Raw genomic sequence first — 21,316 nt, 5'->3', positions numbered from 1 at the left:
TTGAAAAAAGTGTTTTTTCTTTAGTTTTTCACCCAAAGCATGAAGTTGTCACTTTATTGTTCTAATCTTCCCACTGGGTTTACCACAGATGCCACTTTGCAACATTCAAGCAGTGCCAGGAGTGGGTCAAGCGTCTGAACCGGGCCATAGCTCACCCGTCCCGGCTGGAGGACCTGTTCGCCCTGGCCTACCATGCATGGTGTCTAGGAGGCAACGCTGACGATGAGGACCAGCACGTTCATCTCTGTCGCCCGGGTACACAAAACAATCAGACAATGACACAAAAGTTTAGAACAGTTGCACATCTGGCATTGTGTAGTTTGTTGAACTATTAACATTCCTGAAATAATCTACTCCCTCCATTCTCTGTGTGTGTGTGTGTGTGTGTGTAAGCAGGTGATCATGTGCGTCAGAGAATGGAAATGGAGGTCAAGAGGATGGGTTTTGACACACAGAACATCTGGAGAGTGTCAGACATAAACTGCAACTTCAAGTATGTCACAGATACGTCATCTATAAATAGCATGACACCTCTCTCTTTTCAGATAGCTACAAAATACTGTAAGGTGTCATGATGGTTGTGCGGAAAGTGAATGGTGAGTTACGAGTAGAGAGTGAGAGTAGGCCCAGAATCGGCTAGGACTGGATCCATAATGGGGCCAAACTGACAGCTTGTGTAAGAAAGAGCTTATGTGTGTAATGGCACATCTCATCATTGTCTTAGATTGAGAAATGGCACATTTATATTTGTTCTCTATAGCAGTTACATTTGGGGGGTTGTAGTTTCCGCAATGTTTGCCAAAGTTCATATTTATTCTAAGGGGCCAGATCTGAATACACAGACATGATAAACATATTTAAGATTCAGTGCGATTGCATTATCTCTCTATTTTACTGCAAATTAAAATATTGGTATCAACCTAGAAATCATTATAGAGGTAAACAATTATAACTCAAGATGTGGCTGAGAAGTGTCTCAGCAAATGGGTACAGTGCAAACGTGATCAATTGAATAGCTAGTTCAGCATACTTTTAATTGTTTTAATTTGCCAAACGTAAACAAATATAGGTGAAAGAAAGTGGCTCTTAGAACTGTAGCTCCAAAACATAAAGCATCCCTCAGGTGAATAGGAGTGACAAAATCATTTCATATCAGCTTTTTTCATATTGTAGTCAGTATATATTTGTCAGTAGCACTGATAGAGGTCCTGAGGGGAGGTGCAGATGTCTCTAGTCCACTGTTAGACTTTGAGACCCTCTGAGCAGGGAAGTTAGGTTCTAGTGGTTACCGAGAGTTGCGGCAAAAAATAACGTCAAGATGTATCACAACACCCAGAGAAACTTCTTAAACCACATCGGCAGCATTATCATCTTTTCTGCAAATAATCCATATGTGGATTATGTTCTAGACAATCTTCACTTTACCGATGTGGCACACAATTGCATCCTCAGAGTGCGGAAGCTCTAAATGATGTATCTTAATTTGTAATTTATTTGTGAGTCTAGGCTTGTTTGAAATACAGAACTAATCTGAGAAGTTTCTACGGACATTTTGACAGATTAAGGGTTGACAACGTCTGGGTTGTCAATGGAATCTATGGTAGCAAAGTCAAGCTGACTACAGCTGACTTGCTCCTTGAATCCCATTAGTAGGTTAATATTTATTACCCAAAAGACACATTTATATCAGACTGTTCCTTTAAATATCTTCAACAACACAAGTTAATGTGTACACTTGCATTTGCCTCCTCTCAAGCCAGATACACTTTCACCAAGCCAAGTCTCCAACACACTATACACACACACAAATAACATTGTGGCACTCGCTGAAGCAGAAATAATTGTGTGTGTGTGTGTGTGTGTGTGTGTGTGTGTGTGTGTGTGTGTGTGTGTGTGTGTGTGTGTGTGTGTGTGTGTGTGTGTGTGTGTGTGTGTGTGTGTGTGTGTGTGTGTGTGTGTGTCAGACTTTTGCATCTCCCTTTCTGTCTGGGCAAATAAATGCTATAAAAAAAGGGCAGTCTGCTCCTAGCGCCCAGGAGAGCACATCCTGCTGAGGGAGACAGACTCACAGGACAACTGGCTAATTAAACAAGCCGCAGCCTGCTGAGGCTTGTGACTCAGCACAGTATTTTACTTTCCCTCACACACAGACACACACACACAGGTTTGTACTTCTATCTTTGTGAGGACACTCATTGGCATAATGCATTCCCTAGCAGTGAGAAAGTGAAGAAGTTAGGACTGGCCAAAATGTCATTACTTTCCAAAAATGTCCTCACTCTGTCGGGTCTGCTTAAAATGGTCCTCACAAAGGTGTGAGTACAGGAACACACACACACACACACACATAAACACACCGTCCCAGGTTTGTCAGTCAGCAGGTGAATAGAAATTGAAGGAAGCATCATGAGAGAGGAGGAGGAGACAGATGGAGGCACTAGCACATTGTGATTTGTTCTCTGCTGACCCTGAGAGTTAGTGATGCAGCAATCATCCTGAAAACCACAATATTTGTCTCAGATGTGTGTTTGCTGAATATCAAAACACAAATCTATTTCTTTTCATTATAAGACTTGCTTGCAAACTTAATGAACGTCACCTCCAACAGACTTAGGGTATAATGCAGGATTATAACCTCCAATAACGTTATTTCCCTTGTTCCTGTCCACAGGCTGTGCTCAAGCTACCCACAGAAGCTTCTGGTTCCCATATGGATCACAGACAAGGAGCTGGAGAGTGTGGCCTCCTTCAGATCCGGGAAGAGGATCCCTGTGGTCGTCTATAGGTAGGTTTACACACACACACACACACCAGGGTTTTTTCTGGCCTGTTCACACAAGAACAGGATCATTTTCCTTTTTTGCTTATTGTCTCTACATCTTTTAATTCCAGGCACCAGAAGAATGGTGCTGTGATCGCCCGTTGCAGCCAGCCTGAGATCAGCTGGTGGGGCTGGAGGAACACGGATGATGAGTACCTGGTGACGTCCATCGCCAAGGCCTGTCAGATGGACACCGGAGCCAAGGGTACCTGTGGAGCACCAGCCTGCAGACAACGTGGGGAAGCTCCTGACTCCTCGGATAGTGATTTTGGTAAAACTTTTGCTTTATTTGTGAATGTTGACTCATGTATGTGGGCACTGTTGGACAATTGTGGCTTATTGATTGCAGTCAGGTTGCTGTTTAGGCAGGCTGCTGTGGCTCAGGAGGTAGAGCAGGTCATCCATTCATTAGAAGGTCAATGATTTGATCCTTGACTGTGCCAGTCCACATGTCAGTGTCCTATGGCAAGATGCTGAACCTCAAATTGCTTCTGATGGCTGTTCTGTCCGTTTGAAAGCTAATCGCTTGTGATGGTTAACCATAGCAACAAGTTGTTTGTGTTATCAGGAGGAGACACTGATATTCAGCAGTGTATGTTATTCATATAACACTTCTTTGAATCCCTCTCTCTCCTTTCACACATGGTTTCTCATTGTCTGTTCCAGTTCAATCTAAACCATCCTCTCCTAATGATAAAACTCCTCTGTGTCTCCAGACTCTTCTCTGACAGGCGGCCCTGGCTGCGATGACAACACTGTGCCACAGAAGCTACTGATTCTGGATGCTCGCTCATACACTGCTGCAGTGGCTAACAGAGCCAAGGGCGGGGGCTGTGAATGTGAAGGTTAGTGTGATCGAACTTTCAAACAGCCCTCAACAACTAATTTCTATATTTAGATTAATTTATAATTTTCACATCGCTAATAACATCAATCAATCAATTATATTTTAATTGTATAGTCCATATTCACAAATCACAGTTTGTCTGATAGGGATTAATAAGGTGCAATATTCTCTGCCCTTAACCCTCAGCAGGAGTAATATGTTTCTTAAACCTGAGCAGGAGGCAGATTTGTTCTAAAATTGACCCACTAGACAGTGTCTTCCTAGTCCAAATGACAAACAGACAAATGTCACAACTAGCTGTTGAAAAAAGTTCAACATTCAGCTGGTTGTTGAACTTTTTTTAAACTTATATTCTTTAGATGTGCGGATAACAATGAATCCTAAAGTCTAAATCTGTTGGATAAACTCAATAAAATATGTCACGGGATAAATGTCACATCGTAATTCAACTTGTTTCTCTTCCTGGAAATCGGCCAACAAATAAAAAACAATAGTTAAACGGTTCATTGCAACAAATGTTTTTACCCAGTTTTGTATGATTGCAGGGCAGATAATACAACTGTAGGTTTCCAAAATGCATTTAATTCTTCATTTTGCTTCAAAGGTGTGTCACCTACAAAAATTATAACTCAAAATCCATTAGATATGCTTTATAAAGGTCAATCTGTTTAGAGGACAAAGTAAAAAAACGATGAGGACAAAACTAAAAAATAAGTGCTGACAGTGCTGTGTATTTTGCAGTTGGCTGTTGACAGCCTAGGTATCTTCCTATGGGAACGTAAACTATTACTGACAGATTTTTGCATCTGACTGAGGTAATGCCTCCATCAGAACAAGAGGCTATCATAGCTTACAAGCTAAGCATTATTTATGTCTGATGACCTTGATCTGACTTGTTGATGTTTGTTTGTGTTCAGAGTACTACCCCAACTGTGAGGTGATGTTCATGGGAATGGCCAACATCCACGCCATTCGCAACAGCTTCCAGGCTCTGAGGACTGTATGCAGTCAGATTCCGGATCCGGCAAAGTAAGTCAATCTGTTTGACCTTTCTGTCTGAGCAGCTCCCCCCCCCCCCCCCCCCCTATTTTAATGGATCTTGCTTACAGTAGTCCAACACCACACAGAGAGATACCTAATTTATATAGATTTGGGCTCATCTAATCCGTCCTATCTATTGCTTCCAGCTGGCTTTCAGCACTCGAGAGCACCCGCTGGCTGCAGCACCTGTCTGTCATGTTAAAGGCAGCCACCCTGGTGTGTTCAGCAGTAGAGAGGGACGGCCGTCCTGTCCTGGTTCACTGCTCGGACGGGTGGGACCGCACACCCCAAATTATAGCCCTCGCCAAGGTCCTGCTGGACCCCTACTACAGAACATTAGAGGTGAGAGTCTGCACAGGGTCTTAAGGAAATTTGGTCTGGATTAAATGTAAATGTACTTTTTTTAAAGTAAAATAAAAGCTTTAATTTTATTACTGACTAGTGTCTCATCCCCAGGGTTTCCAGGTGCTTGTAGAGACAGAGTGGCTCGACTATGGCCATAAGTTCGGGGACCGCTGTGGCCACCAGGAGAATGCTGACGATGTGAGCGAGCAGTGTCCCGTCTTCCTGCAGTGGCTGGACAGTGTTCACCAGCTGCTCAAACAGTTCCCCTGCCTGTTTGAGTTCAACGAGGCCTTCCTGGTGGGTGGTCATGTATTTTCTTGTGACTAATTAGCCAGTAAACGCAGAAGTGTCAAACATATTGCTGGACATAACATGATACCATGGTAAAAGTTAAGTAGTTATCTTTCCAGTTAATTTGTCAAAAACTTTTTTGCATGGAGCCTGTGTTTTGAAATTGCTCCATCAAAAATAATTTAAATCTAATGCTGTTGTTTTACAACTGTCACTTATATTATTCAGATCAATAAGTTATTGCATTGAATTGGGAGTTGAGTGTTATAAACTCCTGAATTCATGTTCTACCTCCCGTGTGTCCAGGTCAAGTTGGTGCAGCACACATACTCATGTCTCTACGGCACATTTCTGTGTAACAACGCTCGCGAGAGGGAGTCACGGAACATCTACAAACGCACCTGCTCTGTGTGGTCACTACTTCGCACGGGAAACAAGAACTTCCAGAACTTCCTCTACATCCCCAGTCATGATATGGTACCTAGATTTTTACATTATTATTTCTGGCTTTGTTAAAGACTTAAATACAGTACCAACTGGAGGTCGGCACTACTGTTAGTGATGAGAAGGTGATTTCTTGAAAGGAATAGCTTCAGACTATAAAATTGAGCCTAGCTTCTTTTTGATCCTGAGCAGAATAAGTGGCTGGATTCATTAATAGTGTGACTCCAATTTTTACTTTAACTGTGTTTTAGATCAAAGATTTGACATCGAAGATTAAATCTATCCCACTTCCTCATTCGCACTGTCAAAGAAAGCGTCAACGTGATTATTACACACAGCAGTGGAATAACAGCCTGACTGAGTATCGAGCATCATCATGTGTCCATGTTGACCTTCTAAGATAGTCCTCATCACTTATTTGTCTGCCAGGTGCTGCAGCCAGTCTGCCACACTCGAGCGTTACAGCTGTGGACAGCTGTTTACCTGCCCACCTCCTCCCCTTGCACAGCTGTGGATGATTCAATGGAGCTCTACCTCCCCCCAAATGTCACCGGAGACGATCTCACCTCCCGTTCCCTGGACAGGTATGTTGTCATTTCTGTTCTTGTTACTGTTTGTGCAGATATTAAAAGTGATTGTTTGGACTGCTGTCAGTCCCAAACACACAATTGTATAATTTTCACAAATAAATCCCCATAAATGTCTAATTTCCAGACTTCCTAAGACCCGCTCCATGGACAACCTGCTAACAGCTTTTGAAAATGGGGTTCCTCTGACACGCACATCCAGTGACCCCAATCTCAACAAGCACTGCCAGGAGGGTCGCTCTTCCCTGGAGCCTTCGCCTGCTATGGATAAAACCTCTGCAGACTCTGAAGAGGTTATACCTGACACTGGACCGGACATTGCTGAGGGGAAACCGCTACAACAAAGTCCTACCAAGACCCCGGAGGATGTTCTAGGTGCAGAGAGCTGTGAGGAGGAGACTACGGAGGTGCCCTGTCTGACCACACAGCCTCTGCCCTCTCTGCCCCTCCCCCCTGTCCCTCTCAGGAAGCAGGTCACACTCGCTCACACTCCTCTACCCACACCTGTCCTCCAGCAGGCTTTGACTCAGATCACAAACCCTCCAGTACCACCACCTCCGCCAGAAGCTGAGAGCCCCCATAGGACTGCTGAGAGCACCACTTCACCCACTCACAAATCAGAGCCGTGCTTACCTCTTCCCTGCAACGGCACTCAACCTGAATTCTCAACACCCACCTTGCTGCTTAACGGCCACATTGACAGTCAGGCAAATGGCCTCCCAGACTCTGAAGGCCTGTTTGCTCTGAAACCGCTAACACCACTCCTTCCCATGGAGGACTCCACCGAAACCATCACAGATGAGGGAGAGCTTCCCCCCACCCCACCCCCCACAATGAGCCACGATCTCATTGAGAATTTTAACATTGAGGAGCAGCCTGAGTCGTGGCCCCAGGTTCAACCCAAGAAGGAGGAGGAGGACACGAGGACAGATGTAGTGAAAGGACGAGAGCGTGTGCTAACAGTTGCAGCAGCTCCTGTGGATTGCACTCAGGTAGCAGCACGCCATCTGATCTCCCAGAGCCAGCTGTCAGACTTGTCACTGCTCGGCTCTCACTGGGAAAGTGTTCGAGGTCTAGTCCAGTCTGCCTGCAGCAGTGCCAGTCAATCTGGTGTCAGCCGGGCCTTGCAACCCAACTCTTACCAGAGCCGCCGCCTTGCCAGCAAGCTGCTCCGCTCCCAGGGCTTTGCTATTGGTAACGGGTCCCAGTGCTGCCGCAGGGAGGCTTCTGGTTGTCCCAGCAGCAACACGCAGCCTGGATGGCTATCTGCAGCCAGGACTGCAGGCTACATCGGCCTGTATGGGCCTGCTGCCGCCGCTGCTGCCCTCAACGGCTACGCCCTAGCAGGCCATCAGCTCCTACCGGTGTCCAACACCTCAACCCCCGCTTCCAGCTCCCCTCCGCCACCTCAGGCCCCAGCTTACCTCGATGATGATGGGCTGCCGGTGCCCATGGACGCCGTCCAGCAGAGGCTGCGGCAAATCGAGGCAGGTTACAAGCAGGAGGTGGAGGTGCTGCGGCAGCAGGTGCGACAGCTGCAGATGAGGCTGGAGAGTAAACAGTACGGCACCCCTCCCTCAGAGCCAGACATCGACTACGAGGATGACATTGTGAGTAGTTTGTTCAGTGATGACAATTTGTCTGACAGCCTATACGTTTTTATTTTGTCTTTCATATTCATAAATATTTACTTTAGATTATATCCAGAAGTATCAACTCTTCTATTAATTCCATCCGTCTTCTGATCTCTCCCTGGTCTCTCTGTTTCAGACGTGTCTTCGGGAATCGGACAACAGCAACGAGGAGGATTCTTTGTCCACCCACAGTGAGGATCGTCTGTCTGAGGGCAGCTGGGATCGAGTGGAGCCCAGGGACACTGAGGTCAGAGGCCTTTCGAGGCTCAATGTCTCTCTAATATAGACTCTACTCCCTGGTCTTCTTTCCTCCTCCTCACCTGTATGGCTTTGAGCACCCCGTATTGCCACACACTATTCTCAAAAAAAATTGTGTGTCTGTGTGTGTAGGTCACGAGGTGGGTGCCTGACCACATGGCCTCCCATTGTTTCAACTGTGACTCTGAGTTCTGGATTGCCAAGAGACGTCACCACTGCAGGTGGGGCTTCACTGTGGTTTTCTTACATGAATAAATACATCACACTCTGAATGTAAAACATTATAAATGTATTTTAGTTATTTATTTATTTTCAAATTAAACTCTAAATGGGGTCATTTACACCCTGTTTTTAGTCTAAATGTTCTCTGATATCCTGCTCTGGAGCCGCGTTCGTGCCTGGATCTCAGCGGACAATGTTGAAATAATATTACAACATTGAAATAGCTATTAGCTGTTTACCAATAAATACCACGTATAATGGTCAAATGTCGTCAAAATCGATTTCTTTGAAAATATGAGAGAATCAAGAAACATCAAATCCCGTCGATCGTCAAATTTATCAGGGAAAAAAATTCTGTCAGATGACTAATATCCTCTAATCAATTATGGAGTAGTTTCATATTTTCTATTTTTGATGAATTCTTGTTGCAGCACAGTTTTACCAAAATGTTGGCCTGAGTTCAACACTTTGCTTTGTATTTTTAAAGGGAAGCTTTTATTTCAGCATCAAAGCTCCTCTGTTAGTCAGATAATTATTTATATGCTCTGCTGAGAAAATGAGACAGTAAGAGGTGTAAGGTCTCATTTTGATTTGAATCAGTTTTTAAAATGAGCAGTTTGTATCAGACTTAAGACTCTCAGACTTTGCTGATAATAAACAGAGGTAGTTTATTGATGCATTTGTGTAATCTTTAAGTCGTCCCATCTGTTTATCAAATGATCTAAACTTTCTGTGTCCTCTGTTCTACAGGAACTGTGGCAATGTGTTCTGTAAAGACTGTTGTCATCTGAAGCTGCCCATCCCAGACCAGCAGTTGTACGACCCAGTGCTGGTCTGCAACACCTGCCACGACCTGCTCCTGGAGGCTCGCACCCGCGAGATCCGCAGCCAGCAGCTCAAGAAGGCCATCGCCACAGCCTCCAGCTGAGAGACTTATCGTGTAGCGTGGCCTGCCTCGGCTCTGTCCTGCTCGCTTTGCACGGATGAGCTGAGAGCCCCGTTGTAAACCTGCCGTGGGTTTGGGGTTGAAATATGAGGAGGAATTGTTACTGTTTGTGACGCTCAGTTTGCACTGTGAGACTGTCTGAGCGTCGGTGATGAGGAACTTGAAGGTCTTAGATTGAGTCGTGAGAGCAGGAGGAGGGTTTCCCTCCAGAACAACCCCTTTCTGTTCAAAAACATTTCCAGCCTGGAGCGCTGCAGCGTCCTGCTGTCCGAGGCAGAGCCCACCCACCTTTAGTACCAAACACCTGCACCCTCCTGACAGACACCGTCTCTCGCTTCAGAGGACAATCGCTCCCCCTTCCACGTGACAGGGACTCCAAAGCCTTCACCAGTACTATTATCGGAGGCTAAATTCAAAAAGAAAAGAATTGCTGCTACAGTGTTTAAAAGTCTAATTTTGTATTCTTATTTTGTGCACTACTAGCTGTCATGTATTTGAGGGAATTTGAGACCAAACTTGAGCAAAAGGGAGAAATCTGCTGTTTACTTTGCCATCGCATCTTTTTTGTTGTTTTCTTAGAGCCTGAATGTAATATGTAATGGATAACTGGATCGACTTTATGTTCTTGTGTATTTGGTGGGTTGTATATGTGTTCATTGCTGCAATGTGTTCTCAAAATGATGTATATGCACAGTCAATGTGGTTCTGTCTTTTATCGACGCTTATCTCCAGTATAGCCATTTTGCAACATTCGAAGCTCTGGGGTTCGTGGGGGGGGTTATTGTATGTATGGACGGATTGATGCAATGCTGCGTGTTGTTTGTTTTGTGGGACGTGTGCTTGATATGTGGAAAGGAGGAGAATATAACACTGCTGGAAGACTGCAGATGTCTCATGTCTCCTGATGTGAGAAGTGAAGTGAAGTGAAAGTAGCGCTGGTTTTCTTTGACGTGACAGAGGTAATATTTTCTGCTGAGGTGCTTGAGAACGACTGGTTCAACATCCGTATAAAGCTTGATGTCCATCTGACTGACGACTCCTCCGACTGCTCGCTAGCTGACAGTAAGGACTGCTCTGGGAAAAGACTGAACAAAGTGCTTGGAGTTCTCTTTCTGTTTAGGGGAGTTTGGCCACGGTCCCCTTTAAAAAAAAAGTGTTTGTCTACTGGTTGTTCCTTAAGACAATGGTGCCATATTTTGTTTTGTCTATTTTCAAGGCCTTTTTCTTTCTTCTGGATGGCAGCAGGTTTCTAATTGGCCACCTCTGTATGTTTTAACGGTACAGAGTCATCTGTTAAATAACACTGAGGCAACTAAACTTTAACAACTGTTTCAATCTGATACTGATACTATTCAAATGGATGATTGGATGTGAGTGAATTAGTTAAGCTCATGTGGTTAACCATCAACTGATCACTGGGATTTTATCACAAGGTGTTAATGAAGTCAGAATCTTTCAGAGGAGTTCAGAAATGTAACATACATAGTTATCTGATCTGTAGTGGTGGCTAAACCCTGTCACTTAATGAATATATTGTTGTAAAGAAATGCACTGTAAAAGTTAAATCCCATGGGTTAAAATAAAAGATTATATCATATCATCTGTTTCTCCGCCTCATCATTTACCTTTGAGTTACAGTATTTAAAGGTTCTAAACATGTGGATTATTTGATGTCTTTACAATGATGGTGTGCAGTGTAAAAGATAAGAGGAAATAAAAACCTTTACAAGAGTACGGCCCAAAAGTCCCCTTATGAAACCTCGTTTGAATTCACTAGATCCATCCCCTCAACACGTCTTATGTTATTTCATCAGGATCCATGAATCATTCTCTGAGAAATCAATGAAAATATTGAAAATGACTTACCTCACAATGTTAATGAAAGTGAAAAGAAATCCTGAATCTGATCCCAATCTGCACCACAATTTGTATGCATTCTTCACTGGGTCATGTCCCACCACTCCACAACATTTTATTGATATCAGAGCTGTAGTTTTTGCATCATCCTACTAACAAACAAACAAATTTGTACAAATTTAAAACTGCTTGGCACAGGTTCAAAATATGTATGTCATCACAGAACAACACAAGATGGACCCGAAGTGAGACAGACAGGATTATAAACCACAGCTTTTTTCATTATTCAAACTCTTAATAGTGACAGATATCCTGATGGTGATCGTGCTCATATTCATTTATTTATTCGTTCTGAAACTAGAGGAAAATATTGTGTATATTCACTGAAGTATTTAAAGGGTTTTTTCTACTTTAGCACATTAAAGTAACCCTGAATGTGTATCTGATCCTGCTATAATCTAAAGTAAGGTTTTAAAATGTATAATGAGAAGCTTTTGAGTATTTTAACACTTCGTCCAGTCCTGCGACACAGATGAAATTATTCCATCCGTCCACTAGACGGAGCTGTTCCATCAAAAGAAACACCAGCCATCACTCCTACAACCAGGCGTAGGCACTTTGAGCCGATCATATCAACGGATTGTTGCATAATTCCCTGTGGAATATTTCAAGTACAGTATCCTTGCTCTCTGATTAGGTTCCTAAAGTCATTTCCTCTCTGTAAACAGTGATGGAGGAGACATTGAGTCGGGAACATACACGGGGTGGAAGTAAAACCCACAGTTATGCTATATATAACGTATATCGTTTTCACTTATATACCCCCCCCCCCCCCCCACACACACACACACACACACACACACACACTCACACACACACAAGGTCTGTATGGAGACGAGAACTTTAACCCCTCATCATGCTCAGCTGCAGTTTCTCAGACTCGCTGATTGTGTGATCCGAGTGTTCAAGAAGAGCAACACAAGCTGATTCACAGTTTTTTGGGGGAAAGACACCGATGTCCCTCACTCAGCAGGATCAATAATTCACACTGCGCGTTTCCACTCACTGAATGAAAATTAAGATGACAGCTCCAACTTCTCCAAAAAGTTGAAGAGAGATGTCCAGATTTATTTATTTATTTTTGGAACTGGATAGGTTTTCCTGGACAAGGTGAACTGAGCTGGAAAAAAAAAAAGCTTTTAAAGATGTCACCTGATATCTTATTTTAGATATGAGGTTGTCTGTGTGTATGTGTGTGTGTGTGGGGGGGGGGGGGGTGTCTGCGCGTGTGTGTGTGTGTGTGTGTGTGTGTATGTGTGTGTGTCATGCTGTCCCTATAAGATACTCCTTGACAAATTGTCTTTTGGGCAGAAAATGTGCAGGTGAAAAGTAAATCTCCTCTTTTAGAACGAAGTGCTATTTTGAGGTACACTGTAGTAGCTCTACTTAATGCAACATAATACTTCTCCTCCACTGTTTGTTTCTTTATTCGATTCATAAATTCAACAGCATGTTGATATTTTTCTCAATGAAACCTTGATCATTTTACATAATATGATGCATTATTCAATCAATCAATTAAACCTTTTTTTATATACAGACAACGTTCACAAACCACAATCTGCCTCATAGGGTTCAACAATCTGTTATCATAGATCACCCTATTGCCTTATTCTATCATTCTATTATGGACTATACCCAACTGTTAACATGAGTTAATTCCACTTACCCCAAATAAAACCCTCTTGCTTATTAACCAATCCAAAAAGTTCAATATAGTAATAATATAAGACTTTACAGGGGTTGTTATTTTCTCTTAATTTTGATATTTTGTGCACATTGTGTTGTTTCATCAATGAAACTCTGTTTATATTGAGCCTTTAGTGCAGATGAGTGCAGCTCAAAGTGTTGAACACGTGACTGACAAGCCACTTCAGTATGTACAATTTGAATACAGGACTTTGTATTGTATTGTTTTCAATATTGTGCTACTTTTACTTTCATTTTAAACATTGAGAATAGTTCCATAGGACAAAATGATGCAGCCATACTAATAATAGTCACCATCATCACCATCATAATGACAGTGATTATAAACGTGGGAGATGTGAATATAAAAAATCCCTTAACTTCAATGAGCAGCTGGAGCCGGCTGAAATGCCTCTGTGATGTGTTACCTTAACTGTAAAGGAGTAAGGTTGAATACGAGTGACAGGTGTGAAGCTGATGTTCAGTCCACTAATGGTGTTAATATCACTTTTATAATCATTATTGTACTGTGACTCCTCACATCATCAGTAAGTGTTTTCCTCACTATAGGCTCCTGCCCACCAGGAGCCTATTGATAGCCCCCCCCCCCCCCCCCCTTCATGGTTGTATCTTCATTGGTGGCGATGCCTGGAGGGGGAGGGACCACCACTCTGACTTTCCTGTGGGGATATGCTGATGGATAGGTATAAGACCCCCCCACCCTGCAGGAAAGCGACCACATAGTGAAAAAACAAGTCGTTGTGTCGCCTCCAGTCGGTCGAGCCAGAGAAGCGCCAGCATGCAGTCGCTCATCGTGCCCGCTCTGCTGGCATCCTGCCTGTGGACCCTGTGCACAGGAGCCGGAGGTGAGTCTCTTCTCATTCATCCATTGAAAAATATATATGGACCAACACAAAAGATGGTATCTCTATTTGAATCCCCCTTGCCTCTGTGCATACAGTGACAAATGGGTTAACCTGCTTATTGATATCAAAATGTCTAATACTAATAAATATCTGTCCATGAGTGATTCTTACACAGGCTTTATCATGTTCCTGATCAAAATCTGTGAGCTTCTCCTACATGGTGTAATTGATCGATTACTGATGCATCAACATGACTAGATTTACCTCCTTCAAAACTGTACCTGGAATCAATCGATCTCCTCAGTGGGACCAGCAGGATGAAGTTGTTCACAGTCGCTTCATGCGACCAATCAGAAAGTTGAGATTGAAATGTGTATTGACAAATCGCGCAAATCCGAAAATCGAATAGGAGAGAGAGAGAGAGAGAGAGAGAGAGAGAGAGAGAGACTATTGTGCAATAGGCTCCCCAAATTGAAGCCCCACAACCCATGCGCCAAAACAGCACCAAACCCGCGCGTGTGCGTGACGCTGTCCTCCACTTGCCGTGTCCGTCACGATGTGGCACCGGGCTGCTCCTCCGTACCTGCCCTCACACCTCTGAGCTCAGAGAGAGAGAACGACAGGACGCCAGGTCTCTCTCTCTCTCTCTCTCTCTCTCTCTCTCTCTCTCTCTCTCTCTCTCTCTCTCTCTCTCTCTCTCTCTCTCTCTCTCTCTCTCTCTCTCTCTCTCGTGCACCTGCTCGGACGCAAACTTAGCCTGTGTGTGTGTGTCTCTCTCTGTGTGTGCGTGTGTGTGTGTGTGACTTGAGCGTCCTTGTAGTTGTTGCTGCCGCAGAGGCGCGCGTATAAAGCTGCGTTGCGTCTCCACATTCACAGGGGGGGGCGGGGGGGGGGGGGGGGGGGATTCTGAGGCGTGAAATCCACTGAGAGATGTAAAAAAACTCTCGGTTTGCCACCAGCTTTATGATGAAGTAAATTAGCAGCCGTCGGGATCGCAGATTATATCATCAGGCTAATTTGGTCAGTGGTTCGTCATTAAGGTTTCCAGAGGACGTTTTACCGCTGCTCCACTGTTGGTTTTTGCTGTAAATTCCAAATGCATCTTTTTAACCATTTAGCATCATACTCATTTTAAGCAGTTGAGTCCAATTAAACCCTTAAATCCAATAATATAGAGACACAACAGAACAACCAAACTCAGTGTGAGCCATCCATATAATAGCGATGATAATTTAGTCTATTATAATAAGAGTTTGCAAAGAAGCACCTCGGACACTATATGGAACTCTCAGGTACCTAGACTCAGTGTAGTGGATGTTCTGCTCTCTCATCCAATTACGCACCGTGCGCCTGCGCGGCCAAGTGCAGCCTGTGGGGGGCAACTGCAGGTGAAGTGTGCGAGTGAGAAATCAGTGTGTTTGCAGCGAGGGAGAGAGAAGCCGATCACATTAAGTGAACCCGTCCTCTGGGAGTGAGGACGCACTGGCTCTTAAATGGATGAAACCGATCCTGATTTTGTGGGAGACCGCTCCGTGTTTCGTGTGTGTGAAAGAATGTCTGGCTCCACACAATGTGTATTCACGTGAACGTCAGTGCTCAGCTCTCGTGCAAGCGGGCGTGGCTCATTAGTTTCCTCTTCTGTGTCTTGATCATCTCATTCATACCGTTCAGCTGCTCTGCGCCACGATGGATCAAAGCCCAGCGTCGATTGGGCAGAAATAGTGCGGACAGGAATCTGATTGGCTGGGATGAGAAGACTACAAGTGACTTACTGAATACATATTTAGATGTGTATATATATATATATGAATGTATATAAATGTATAGTTCACATTACCATATATTTAAGGGATTTAGTATTTCGTAATTTAGTTAAGTTTCAATCTTGTATTTATCTATAAAAGTGTTATTTGAATAAATTAAATAGTTATAGTATAAATGTTGGTATCTTGGTTAAGTAACAAATTTAAACAGTAGTGCAGTGAAAAGTGTGATGTTGTTTTCCCTCTGGTCAACTGCAGATAAAGTATGAAGTGGTATGAAATGGAAACACTCCAGTAAAGTAAAATTGTGGCCTCAAGACAAAGTCACCATCTTTGCCTTGAGACTTTTCAAGTAAAAGTGAGTGGAGGTTGGAAATGAATCCTGATTCTGCACAGAGGAGATTAGTGAGATTGGGTTTTCGTCTTCCTCTTCACGCTCCTCTTACACACACCACAACAAAGGCTTCATTAAGAAATAAATACAAACCTTTAAATTAGAGGAACCAGTGTGTTGGTATCAGTGAACACAATCTGCCCCCATGCCCCCAAAAGGTTTGCTTGGGGGGCAAGCTTAGTTTATTTACAGTTCCCATTATCATGGCAGGGCAGGAGGAAAAGGCTCACCAACGTGTCAAAGAATAAAGCACTGACTTCCTTCACGTCCTCATACAATTGTAATAACAGAGTGGGAAACCCTCCCCATATTTTTCCAATGGTATGTGTGTTTTTGTAAATATTTGATTTGAGTGATAGCTGCAGATATTTGTCTCTGAGAACAGGGTGGTGACATGCAAACCAATTGTGAAATATTAATAACCACCACAGACAAACACGTGAGAATGGGACCTTGCTGATACAAAAGATTGGCTCGCTATTTATTATGATTGCACGGAAAGATAAAGTGCAAACGCCAAGGTTCGAGTGAATAGGAAGACAGTTCCTGTGTTTTGAGGGGTTGGGGTCAGAAATAACAGTCGAAAACCATTGGGAAAACAATTCAATTCAGTTTGCGGTAATGGAAGAAAAATAAACTATTAATCAAATGTAAATACACATTAAATCTGTATAGATAACTGCCAGCCACACAATCATTTGTATTACAGTCCTGCTGTTTATTAGCTGGTGACGTCATAACGCACGATAGAGGCGTAACATGAAATCCTTGTCTCGACTAAATGTATTTCATTTTCTGTTTTCCAGATTGGTGCTATCAGTCCCAGTTTACCTGTGATCATCAGTGCAATGGTAAGCTTATTTTAATAAAAAAAAAAGAAAAATAATAATTCTGTAATTCTCAAAACAACGCGTTTAAGGAGACAGTTAGAAATAAAAAAGAAAAAGATGTCTCTCCTCAGACAAGTCCAGTCTATTCTGGTGTTTGGCCTTGTTTACACAGTATACACGTTTTTTACAGGATCTTGTAGTTTTTTTTGAAGCAATGATTGAATATAAAGACTAAATTAATATAATCAGGATTTAATAAAAAAAAAAATAAAATTATTCTGAGAATAATCAATCAAAATGAAACCCGATATGACGTTTTTGAAATCCTTGTCCAAATTGTCACATGAAACAAAGAATTGTAGTGGACTCAGGACTGGTCCCTGAGGAACTCCTAAAGGAATCAAAAGCTCCAGGAAGATTAAACAAAAATGGTGTTTTCTTCCTCTAGCACCTGAAAAGTGGAACCACGCCAACAGCAACTGTGCGGGAAAATTCCAGTCGCCCATCAACGTCGTCACCAGAAAGACTCTGAAAGACGATCGTCTGACTCCGTTTCAGTTCAACAACTACCAGCAGATCTTCAGAGGCACAATCAAGAACAACGGCCACTCAGGTGAGTTTATCTTCCAATGAACCTATATTATGAGTTTATATAATATATATCGTAATAGCCATAGAGCCAATCATGCTTTGATTCGTTGCTTGATATCTTAATGTCTGATGTGTATGCGTCCATCAGTTCAGGTTGGAGTTCCCCACATCAGCACCATCTCAGGTGGAGACCTGCCCACCATCTACAAAGCCGTACAGTTCCACCTCCACTGGGGCCACAATGGAGGGCCTGGCTCCGAACATACCATCGATGGAGAGCAGTATCCCATGGAGGTATCTTCAGCTTCATGTACACTACACAGAAAGTCTGTCAGTGTTTCTGAGAAAAGCTACTGGTTTGTTGATCTGATCACATGAAGGCAGCTCTATTATCTTAAAGACATCAAATAGGTTCATATGAGGCAGAAGATTTATATCAAAAACCATGATGCACAAAACATCATATTTTTTATTTTCTACAGGAAAAAGTGGGTCATCTAAAAACTTGTTTGTCTTTCACATAACAATCTCCTTCAATTCACTTAAACAGTAATGAGTTGTTAAATCATAAAGCTGCTGTTTTCCATAATTTTTCAAATATATTATATAGGAATATATGAAATATATAAACATTTGAATACACTAACTTATATTTGAATGATAAGGATGTCAAGAAAAAAAACTAAACCAACGTGTTGATTTCATCCGTCAAAACTGACTGAGAAAGAGTTGACTCAAAAAAGACAGAGCCCATGTTCATTATAATGAATAAATATGTCATCAGAAGTGTTTCAAGGGACTTTAGGGATCTCAAGCAAAAGTAACAAGGGGACCCTTAATATATTTTGTTAAAATAAGATCTAAAAGTTTTTGTGAACAATGTGTAACTCTGTTGATCTTTTACTTACAGCTGCACATTGTTCACATGAAGCACCAATACACTGACCTGACAACAGCCCTGTCAGACCCAGAAGGAGTTGCTGTCCTTGGGTTTTTCTATGAGGTAACCATTTCTAATTCTGTATCGCTGAAATCAAACTCACAGTATGTTACACGTCAGACCTCCAAATGAAATGTTTTTCCTTCCACATTCAGAGGTCCAACAGTGGAAACCGAAAATACGACCCAGTCATCAACGCCCTGCGAAGCATAACAACTACAAGTAGGTATTTTCAGGTCAATATGATCAGCTTAAAAACATGGCAGCATATTATTGTACTGAAGTTTCATCTGTGGCTTCTCTGTTTTCAGATGGCAACACATCTCTGTCTAGCATTTCCCTGACACAGCTGATCCCGTCTGAGCAGAATCTGACCAGCTACTACCGCTACAAGGGCTCTCTGACCACCCCGGGGTGCACCGAGGCTGTGATCTGGACTTTGTTTGAGACCCCCATCCCTCTGAGCATGGACCAGGTCAGGAAAAAAGATAATAATTTTTATAACCCCCATTTTTGTTGCAATGGTACAGTGTTTGATTGAAAATTAAAAGCACAGACATCACATAGGGTAAAATTACCATTACAACAATATAAAAGTCCTGCATTAAAACTTTTACATTAAATTATCTGCAAAATGTCAAATGTCCCCGGTGACCGATATAATTCTGTACATAATCATATATTTACTGTTGTAAAGATGCATGAGTAGCATTTTAAAGTTGTTTGTTTTTAAGGTGGAGCTAGTGGCAACTACCTTTTACACTGTTAGTAAGTTTAGAGTTTGTAGAGGGGTTGTTTTTGATCGACAATCTTATGTGAAATATTGGGATAATTTTAACCATTTGGGCATCAAACTGCGATTTAAATTTTCATTGAATTGCTGACAACTTTTTAGCTTTCTAAATGTGACTCAGGCAGGTGGCATAGGTTGACTGAGATCAATCCTCCAACCTTCTGATTAGCGGACCACACGCTTTATCTCCTGACCCACAGACTCCCATGTACAGTTCATAAACAAATTGACAAATTCCCACAAAAAAGACTGGGACCAAACATTCATCTTTATTTTCTGTTCCTCCAGCTGCGGGTCTTCTCCGAGCTCAAGTTCCACGACGGAAAGCCAATGGTTGGGACTTTCAGGCCGGTCCAGCCCTTGAATGGCCGGCAGGTGTTCCGGTCGGGAAGTGCGGTGATCCTGGCCAGCTCCGCCCTCCTCGTCACCGCCATGGCCACGGCCCTGGGACTGTCCCGTCCCAACTAGAGCTGCTCTGCAACACCCATGAACACAATATGTTCTGTATCACTTTTCAGCTGAACCCCCAGTTTGTAACTCCATCATTGCATGGTTGCTAAGATGATCAACCACATTGTAGTCCAGACATAACTCACCTGGTGGTCTTCCCTTATGACACAAATGACAAAGGTGTTGGAGAAATGCCTTATGAAAGGTGCCGTAAGGGTTTGATCAGCATTCATGCATGCGTAGTGAAGAAGTAGGTCTTATTTGAACATTATGAATGTGCCATAAAGCAGCAGGTTACCAAGCACTCAAAGTGAATTCACCACCACAGACCCTCAATCATGCCCTTAATTTTTCACAGTCTGCTCCTTTAAATACCAGCACATAAACACATCCTCGGACACTTTAAACCCCATCCACCTTGTCCAATGTCAGGTTAATTTAGTTTCCGCTAACGTCAGTGTGAGTAGCCGATGGTTTGTGCCCTGAGCACAACAGCCAGCCCCATGACACCGCACGTGACGTGTCGTTCTCAATGGGGCATGGGAAAGGCACAGAGCTATTAATAGCAGAACTGAGTCAAGCTCCATTTCAAAGCCAGCGGTCAAAGGAGTCAGCACTTTTTAATTTTTTTTTCAAAGTCCAGGAGCTCACAGCACAGCCCTCAGGTGAACTCCTCACAGTCACTCAGTCAGCAGTAGGTTTTGGCAATTCTCTACAGGAATCAGAAAAAGAAAATCCATGAAGAACAGGCACGCTGTTCTGAGAGCAGAGCTACAGGCGGCCTCCTCCTACAGCCAGAGGCTACCCGAGACAAACATTATGCTACAGAGATGCTTATGCTAACAAGAGGTCCACAGAGTGATGGCTGAGGGAAGAGGACACAGCAACACTTATGAAAAATCCAGCGAAGTGTGTCACTTCTCTTTTCCAAACCAGCGACATTATCCTCATGCACATCAGCACTCTCATAAACCCGCATGTCTCGATGTTCTAGATGTTCATTATTGACTACATGCACATGGCTGCTGGAGTGACGCTGCATACACAAAACCATGCTCGCCAAATTCATAACTCACACTCCTCTGTCACTCTCATTTCCCATTGTTGACCTGCAAAGTTCAGTGAGCTTATCTGGAGAGCATGTGACTGTGTTCATGGCTTGTATTACAGGGTCTTGGATGCACTGAATGTTATCGACTGTGAATTACACAACACTGAGTTCTCGCTCATTTATTCAGGGGACTCGTCATGTATTCTAGTGAGAGATCTGGGCAACTCGACAGCAGGATTTATTGTGATGATCGAGCAAGGAATCTGTATATTTTCCATTGTTTCATAAGGCATCAACTTATATTTTTATGCTGTGTCATTGTACACATTGTATTTATGTATTGAATGTGTATATTAATATGAGACGCACGGTTATTGTTATTTATGTATTACAAAGTTTATATAGCATTGAATGCATATATGAAGTATCAAATTGTTCATGACCAATCGAGTTTACTTATGATGTGGATGAGATTGTCCGGTTGTAATGCTTGAAAATGTCATTAATAATATGGAGAATGTGTTCCAACTGAACAATAAACTACCTACATGCCTTTTTAAACACAGTCTCCTCTGCATTATTCAAGCCGTCTGAAC

General features: G+C 42.9%; 2 protein-coding genes across 5 annotated transcripts in view; both read left to right on the top strand.

Annotated features, from left to right (window-relative positions):
* The window catches only part of mtmr4 (myotubularin related protein 4), a 39,306-nt gene extending 28,273 nt beyond the window's left edge, over positions 1–11,033 (top strand). For all 4 annotated transcript variants that reach the window (XM_053441952.1, XM_053441953.1, XM_053441950.1 and 1 more), the window contains 14 exons: positions 89–255; positions 397–493; positions 2,672–2,785; positions 2,893–3,092; positions 3,538–3,666; positions 4,586–4,697; positions 4,856–5,051; positions 5,166–5,351; positions 5,652–5,822; positions 6,219–6,373; positions 6,504–7,986; positions 8,147–8,257; positions 8,401–8,489; positions 9,241–11,033. In XM_053441952.1, coding sequence (XP_053297927.1) covers positions 89–255; positions 397–493; positions 2,672–2,785; positions 2,893–3,092; positions 3,538–3,666; positions 4,586–4,697; positions 4,856–5,051; positions 5,166–5,351; positions 5,652–5,822; positions 6,219–6,373; positions 6,504–7,986; positions 8,147–8,257; positions 8,401–8,489; positions 9,241–9,418 — 3,388 coding nt within the window. In that variant the 3' untranslated portion in view covers positions 9,419–11,033. The remainder of the gene's footprint in view (positions 1–88; positions 256–396; positions 494–2,671; positions 2,786–2,892; positions 3,093–3,537; positions 3,667–4,585; positions 4,698–4,855; positions 5,052–5,165; positions 5,352–5,651; positions 5,823–6,218; positions 6,374–6,503; positions 7,987–8,146; positions 8,258–8,400; positions 8,490–9,240) is intronic.
* A 2,793-nt stretch (positions 11,034–13,826) lies between these two features.
* Positions 13,827–19,804, top strand: ca4a (carbonic anhydrase IV a). Its single transcript, XM_053441629.1, has 8 exons — positions 13,827–13,908; positions 16,872–16,916; positions 17,344–17,508; positions 17,635–17,780; positions 18,397–18,489; positions 18,582–18,648; positions 18,738–18,901; positions 19,508–19,804. The coding sequence occupies exons 1-8, from the start codon at positions 13,842–13,844 to the stop codon at positions 19,685–19,687; spliced, it is 927 nt and encodes a 308-aa protein (XP_053297604.1). The 5' UTR covers positions 13,827–13,841; the 3' UTR covers positions 19,688–19,804.
* The last annotated feature ends 1,512 nt before the right edge of the window (positions 19,805–21,316 follow it).

This window comes from Pleuronectes platessa, chromosome 15, assembly GCF_947347685.1.
Source record: "Pleuronectes platessa chromosome 15, fPlePla1.1, whole genome shotgun sequence".
In the NCBI taxonomy this organism is placed as follows: Eukaryota; Metazoa; Chordata; class Actinopteri; order Pleuronectiformes; family Pleuronectidae; genus Pleuronectes; species Pleuronectes platessa.
The sequence above is the reverse complement of the archived record's forward strand: the minus strand, read 5'-3'. Positions and strand labels throughout refer to the sequence as shown.

Excerpts from the sequence above, each read along its gene's own strand:
- ca4a (XM_053441629.1), top strand. The coding sequence starts at position 13,842 with ATGCAGTCGCTCATCGTGCCCGCTCTGCTGGCATCCTGCCTGTGGACC. Across the intron at positions 18,490-18,581 it reads TCCTTGGGTTTTTCTATGAG|AGGTCCAACAGTGGAAACCG; the intron begins GTAACCATTTCT and ends TTCCACATTCAG. Across the intron at positions 18,902-19,507 it reads TCCCTCTGAGCATGGACCAG|CTGCGGGTCTTCTCCGAGCT; the intron begins GTCAGGAAAAAA and ends CTGTTCCTCCAG.